The following is a 7,674-nucleotide window of genomic DNA, read 5'->3' as shown; positions in this document are numbered from 1 at the left end:
TGCTCACGCGTTGTGTGAGTCTCATGTGACGCTGATCAGCACTGCACTTTGCCCCACCTTAATCATGGGTATCTCTGCACATGGCCCTGGTGTCTCTCAGATGTTGTTTTCACCAAGTCACCAGCAAAGATCCAGTGAAATCAGGGCCCAGAATTGCTTTCATGGAGCTGGATCCACTGTGTTGCTCTGGGGCAGCTCAGACTGTGGCCTGGTCCCACCCACTCACGTACATTCCCACAAAGTCTACAGTTGCTAAAGCTACACCTCCATGACTGGGGGAGCCCTGGTTGTCCTTCAGATGCTCTGTAGGGACTGAGTTGACAAAGCCGGTTGCCTGTGTAGAAGCATGGTTAGCGCAGCTGCGAGGAGAGACTTCAGCTTTTCTTTCTTAACCCTGGGGCTCAGCTGTGCTTTCAGCTCCATCTGAGCATGTGGTCCACGCACAGGTGTCTGCTCCAGAGGCTGCCCCAGAGCACAGGAGTCGTCTGCCAATGGAGGAGGGGCATGGGGGAGGCCATGGTGGGGGCTCAATAGAGCCCATCTGAGTGGCAGCCCTTCCTACTGCCAGGGATGAGGGGCCAGCACAGGGGGAGAGAGGCTGCGGTGAGGTTCTTCCCTTCGGGCATCACTCAACAATGGCGCTCTGCTCTATGGTGGTTCAGGCTTCCTCCACAAGCAACCCATTTATAGAGCTTCTCCCTCCCTCCCGTTCCCTCAGGATGTCTCCTCATAGCCAACAGCAGCCCTCTGCCTGGGTCTGCCCTCCACACCCCACGTTCCAGCCCCCAGCACTTGTCTGCAGCAGTGGACACTTTCTCAGGCGGGTGGACAGGGCAGGGGTCAGTACCCCATGTGCAGGTCTCACTCTGTCCTTCTGCCACAGACTGTTGCCATGTTCTCTTCCCACAGAGAATGAGGCTCCCCTTCTGTCCCAATTGAGCTCTCCCAGTGAGAGGCTTCTCCGGACATGGAGATCTCCTCTCTTCAGATCCCCCCCCCTGCCCCAGGGTTGCAGGTCCCATCCCACTTCCTGTCCTCTTCCTTCTTTCTTTGGTCCTACCTAGCTAAGTGGGAATCTTTCTTGTCCTTTTAGGTGTTGTAGGTCCTCTGCTAGTGTTCAGAAGGGCCTCTGTGAGAGTTGTTTCATTTCTGATATATGCTTGATGCATTTGTGGAGAGAGATGAATTCCAAGTCTGCCTAATCCTCTTGCATCTTGATTCTTGTGTCTCTACTTTCTCTACATTTTTAAGGATATTCACTGAGGATAGTAGATTTGATATCTTTTACTTTGGTAAACTTTTGTTTGGTATCTTTCAGCTATATCTTCTCACAACACCTGTGCTTTGATGTCAAAGAATCCAAGGTTAGAAAATTTAATCCAAAAGGCAAACCTAGGAACATATGGAAGAGCTCATCTTGGAAATGAACATTTAATGAAAGACCAGGAATATACGGGGCTTTGTAAAAAGCCTAGAAGAACTTTATATGGACATAAAGGAAGTGAGATAGTTTCACATAATGCAGACATTACTGCCAAAAGAAGTGAGCAATGTGAGTCAAATTGGGGAAAACACCCATTTCAGTTATCAACATCTGCAGAGAAGTGTATCTTTTCAAGCAAAGGTTTAAATCATTTTTTGAAACATACACGTTCTCTGAAGGGAAATGTGGAAAATCTGGAAAGTCATCCAGTCTCTACTGCAAATACTCATTCAAACCACTCTCAACACAGGCTTCAATTACACATACATTCAAGCACGTCTGAAAACCAGAAATTTTAAAATGATGGGGAAAACTCACAATATAATCAATTTGAGGGATCTGTGAGCAAGGGGTCATTATTCTTCCACCAACAGACAGTTTCTCTCTGTTCCAAAATGTGTAATGTTGATAATAAAGGAAAAGAGTTAATCCCACCATCATTGTTCAATACACATCATGATATGGTTAATATGGAACAACTTCTCACATGTAATAACACGAGTCAGGGCTTATGTAAGAGTTCTACCCCCAATAATTACAAGAATATTTACAATGGAGTGAGAAGCTATTCATGCAATGAAACTGGGTCTAAAACTGGACAAGACTCTAACCCTATGAAACATCAGGGACCTCAATCTTCAGACAAGGATTCTAAAAATAGTACATGTATGGATATCTTTTATCAAACATCAGGTCTTCCACTAAAGAAGAGTACACATACAGGAGAGAAGGCTTATAATTGTGAATATAGTGATATTTCTAATCAGTCTTCAAATCTTACTCAACAGCAGTATATTCAGGATCCACAGAAAAGTTACAAGTGTAAGAAATGTGAGAAAGCCTTTGCTAACTCATCCAGTCTAAGTAGACACAGGAAAATTCATTCAGGATGGAAACCTTTCAAAGGTACAGAGTGTGGCAATACCTCTAATCAGAATTCAAAGCTTAGTCAAGATCGGCAAATCCACACTGGCAAGAAACCTTATGAATGTAAGGAATGTGGGAAAGCATTTATGTCTTGCTCAAATCTTAGTCAACATCAGCAAATTCATACAGGGGAGACGCATTATAAATGTACAAAGTGTGGCAAAGCCTTTAATCAGAACTCAAAGCTTACTCAACATCAGCGAATCCATACAGAGCAGAAACCTTACAAAGGTAAGGAAAGTGGCAAAGCCATTTTTAGGTGTTCACATTTCAGTCTGCATCAGCAAGTTCATGCTAGGGAGAAACCAAGCAAATGGAAAGAATGTGGCAAAGTGCTTCCTTGTAGCTCATGTCTTACTCAACATCAGGTAATTGATATGCAGCAGAAATCACACAAATGTATGAAGTGTGGCAAAGCCTTTAATCAGAAGTCAAATCTTACTCAACACCAGAGATTTCATACTGGAGAGAAGCCTTACAAATGTAACGATTGTGGCAAAGAATTTAACCAGTGCTCAGGTCTCACTTACCATCAGAAAATTCATACTGGAAAGAAACCTTATAAATGTACAGGAGGTGGGAAATCCTTTAGTGAGAACTCAACTCTTATTCAACACCCGCGGATTCATACTGGGGAGAGGCCTTATAAATGTAACGATTGCGGCAAAGCAGTTAGACAGCACTCATGTCTTACTAAACATCAAGTAATCCATACTGGAGAGAAATCTTATAAATGTAAAGAATGCGGAAAAGCCTTCAGTCACTACTCAACTCTTACTAAACACCAGAGAATTCATACTGGAGAGAAGCCTTATAAATGTAAGGATTGTGGCATAGAATTTAACCAGTGCTCAGGTCTTACTTACCGTCAGAGCATTCATACTGGAGAGAAACCTTATAAATGTACAGAATGTGGGAAATCCTTTAGTGAGAACTCAACTCTTATTCAACACCAGCGAATTCATACTGGGGAGAGGCTTTATAAATGTAAGGATTGTGACAAAGACTTTAGCAAGCCCTCAGGTCTTACTTACCATCAGATAATTCATACTGGAGAGAAACCTTACAAATGTAAAGAATGTGGAAAAGCCTTTATCAAGAACTCACATCTTACTCAACATCAGAGAATTCATACTGGAGGGAAAACCTTGTAAATGTAAGGAAAGTGGCAAAGGCTTTAATCGGAGCTCTCACCTTACTAAACATCAGAAAGCACATTGGAGAGAAACTCCAGTAATAAGTGATGAAAGAGGTTTGTCCTAAACATACACTTCAGGAAATACAGGACCATTTATTTAAGTAAGATAACGAATGACATGAAAAAATGTAGAAAAGTATTTGATGAAAATTAAATCTAAATAAATACCAGAAATTGCACACTAGGAAAAGTGAAAGTTGCTCAGTCGTGTCCAACTCTTTGCAACCCCAAGGACTGTGTCCATGGAATTCTCCAGGCCAGAATACTGGAGTGGGAGGTGGGTTCTTTACCAACTGAGCTATCAGGGAAGCCCGCACACTTGAAAGCATTTCATCAATTCTATTTGATTTTTCATTCATCCAATTTGAAGTTCCTCTTCAGGAGAAGTATTGTAGATAATAATCCATAGTTAAAACATAGAAAACAGGTATGTTAGTATGGATCACAAGATGAAGGGTTGGTATTTAGAAATGTACAATTATTAGCAATATATCTTTGTTTATATTGACACGATTTGTGATTATTTGAAAACCAAGATATGTTATTGAACTCTCAAATTACTCCATGCTGCTATGCTTCATTTTTAGTGTGTATGCAAAGTTATGTTTTTGAGGATTGCTACTCAAAGATGAGACAAGGCTTCTATCCTAGAGAGAAATAATTTATACTTATTCTCCATTAGGAGATTAAGGACATAGTGATGTAGCATGTACACTGAACATTTAAATGCAGGTGTTAGTCATTCATGCCAAACATCCCTATAGGTCACCATGAAATAAGTGTTCAGGGAGTAAATTCCACATATTAAAGTAAGATGCACATTTTCAATAGTTATATCTCTTGCATTTGAAGGAAAATACAATGACAGTTCACTGAACTCTTGATGTATCTTTATAATATCAACAGATGTCATGAATATTAGTTGACATGTTTCAAATAATGATACCTCTGATACCCTAGAAATGTATGGAAACCCTTCTCAGAAAAGTCATGTAAGTAGTGTACATCTTGTTTCATTCGTAAATGATTAGCCTCCATTTTGTAACCGTAGAAATGACAGTTCTGAGATCATTGTATCAGAGGAATGAATATCGTTGTTTATGCTTGTAATCTGTATTTAATCAGTTACACATTGGGTTGGAAAAGGTTTTATTCTTTCTATGTGTGATAGTACATGTTAATAAAACTGACGGTTTCTTGTGATAAAGCCGCAAAGTAATCAATGAAGTGTCAACCTACTGATTTAAGGTCACGGGGAAGAATACCTAACAATAAACTCTTTGCTAGCACAGAGGGATGATATCTCTAACAATTAGTTTCCTTATTGCCTTTACGCCTCAAATAATTGGATATTTCCCATCATTTCTCCATTGTACTTTCCCCTCTCTCTAACTGCTGGGACACTGTGATGGTTCCAATAAGGATTATGCAGAGTACTGTTGAGAGCTCCCCTGAACTGCTCCATGCTGTGGCTGCCTCAGCATCTGTCTGGGGAGCAGCATATGCAGCTCCTTGAACTCACGCTAGCCAGTCCTGTGAGCACCTGCTCCAGACAACCACCCACCTTGTGATCAGCAGTCTTGCTGAACCCCAGGTTCTACTTCACAGGCTCCCCCCTTCAATGCCACCCTCACAGTGCTCACCAGATTCCTGCTCCCCTTGGTTTGAATGGACCCATCCACACTCAGCCTGGGGAGCCCACAGCACTTCACCCAGGGTCTCTTATAAGGCCCTGAACCCCAAGTACTGGAGCTTTCTCTGCTTGGTCCTAAACTTGACCTAAGAAATTCCTGCCCTAAACCCTCCCCTCCTGAAGGGTCTCAGCTGTGCTGAGTGTGAGGGCTGAAGCTCAGGGCTCCCGTGTGTGGGTTTTGGGGGAGAAGCATCAGAACAAACGGAATTTGCTAAAGACTCATTTCATGGCCCCACTTCAGACCTGCAGATTCATAACTTCTTAGAGTGGGGACCTGACCTCGAGGGGTTCATATTCACTGAAATGGTTCAGAAAGAATCTTTTAAGTGGTTTCAACCCGGTTTCCTATCAAGATCACATGACCAGAGTTAAGGGATAACCTCCCTGGTGCCCTCCCCACAGAGTTCTCTCAGTCCTGTGGGAGCATCAGTGTGGTGTGTAGGATGTGCTCCAGGGGATTCTAAGCGGAGGCCCGGGTTAAGGACGCGGCTCCTGGTCCATTTGTGAGAGCTGAGGCCTGGCAGCAGTCCAAGGAGAGGCTGCGGGGTTGGTCTAGGTGGATTTGGATCGGGAAGTCAACTGACATCATCTGTGTGAGCAGAGGGTTAGGAGCTCTCTATGGGGAGAAAACAATCAAGAAATTAGTTCACAGACTGGTCTCCAGGTAGGAAGTGATTGTTCCTGAATCTCTCCTGAGACAGAGGACAGGAGAGGTGGGTCTTTTCAGATTTTCAAGGTCCTTCTGTCTGTAGTGGTGAAGTAGTTGCAGGTTAAAGAGCTCTGCGGATGCCTTTGAAGGTATTTTCTCAAGATGCAGACATACGTTCGCTGCATAACATCCCCAGAGAAGACGCAGAGCAGGAGGAAGAAGAGGAGGGAAAAGCAGCTTCTCAGCTACATGTCCTTTCCTGGGTCTGGGATTTTGTCTGCTTTTCCTCCTGAAGTGCCTAGACTGAGGGAACCTGCAAACCTTTAGTTCTCATCTTCTAATTTTTCTGCCTGGGGTGTTTGTTATCAGCTTCTTAATTTTTTCTTTTCTTATCATAGTGAGGATCCGCTCTTTACACCACTTCTCCCTTGTGTCCCAGAACCTTGTCTCCCTTGTCGGTATCCTGGCTTTCTATAGAGCATGATGAATTCCCAACCTGAATTAGTGATTTCAACTGGTAAATATTCCCTTTGTGAGAGATCAACATGGGCAGGCATAGGTTCTGAGATTCCCTTTGGCATGTGGTTCAATCTTGGGATCTTAGAGAAGTAGGGGAGATTAGTGATGAATTTACATGTATATGCAACTTCAGACATTTAGAACAGGATTAAGAAAATGTCCTTTTGAATATAATTACCCCAGTGGTCCAGAGTTCCAAAGGAAGTTTGGGGAAAAGAAGGAGGAAAGTATGAGAGACCTTTCTCCATTTTGGCAGGAAGGACTCACTCTTAAGTGTAGTCTTAGGATTCAGAACACAGAAGTTATATAGGAAGTGAATTTTGTATAAAACATATTTTTCAGGATTCAGATCACTGCTAACATTTATCCCATTACACCTCACGTTTCCTGGTTCGGGTGTTTCTCTGATGTTGCAACTGTAATATTCCTGCTTTTTGTCTTTAAAAATGATTTTTGAAAGATTTAGTGAGGGATGTGTATAAGTTGCCAAAATTAATGTAGCAAACCAAGCCTTCTTAGTTCTGTTTTCTTTGGAAAATGAACACACCTGCGTTTAGTCAGGTTCTTGCATTTGGGGAATGAAGGTTTTCTTCACTGAAGCCCAGGTCTGATCATTTCCATTAGTAATATACTCCACACTCATTTGCCAGTCAGATTTCTTATCACATCTTTGTATTTTCTAAAATATTTACAAGAATGTTATTACTTATGCATATTTAACTGTTAAATCTAAAATATAATTCAACACAAATGATAGACATTTTCAAAGGAATAAAAGATTCAGAACCAAGAGCTCTAATTTATTTTATATCATTATGTGTTTTTGCACTGTAATATATTTTAAAAATTTAGAATATTGCCACAAATAAATTATAAGATTTAAGCACAGAAATCTATTCCTGATTTTATAAACATGAATAATTTTTCTCCCAAATAGTGTATGTTTGTGTGCATGAAAATGTTAACAGTATATGACATTTTTTCTGGTTTTGATATTTTTGCCAGTTACCTCAACTGGTAAAACATCCATTAGAGTGGCCTCTGTGTTCAGTTCAGTTCAGTTGCTCAGTCAGGTCTCTGTGTTGACAAATCATTTTACATAAAATCGAGCTCAGATCCATTGAAGTAAATCCCAAGCTCTACAATTTTCTGAATATTTGATCAAATATTCCAAACAATTTTGAATAGCAATATTTTTGATCTAA

At 41.4% G+C, this 7,674-nt stretch overlaps 1 protein-coding gene across 1 annotated transcript; it reads left to right on the top strand.

Annotated features, from left to right (window-relative positions):
* The first annotated feature begins 2,151 nt into the window (after window positions 1–2,151).
* Window positions 2,152–3,468, top strand: LOC136157593 (zinc finger protein 665-like). Its single transcript, XM_065919429.1, has 2 exons — window positions 2,152–3,397; window positions 3,467–3,468. Coding segments are annotated over exons 1-2 (1,248 nt in total).
* Window positions 3,469–7,674: the final 4,206 nt, after the last annotated feature.

The sequence above is a fragment of the Muntiacus reevesi genome, chromosome 2 (genome assembly GCF_963930625.1).
Source record: "Muntiacus reevesi chromosome 2, mMunRee1.1, whole genome shotgun sequence".
NCBI lineage: Eukaryota > Metazoa > Chordata > Mammalia > Artiodactyla > Cervidae > Muntiacus > Muntiacus reevesi.
Note: the sequence above shows the minus strand (reverse complement) of the source record. Positions and strands in the feature narration are given on the sequence as shown.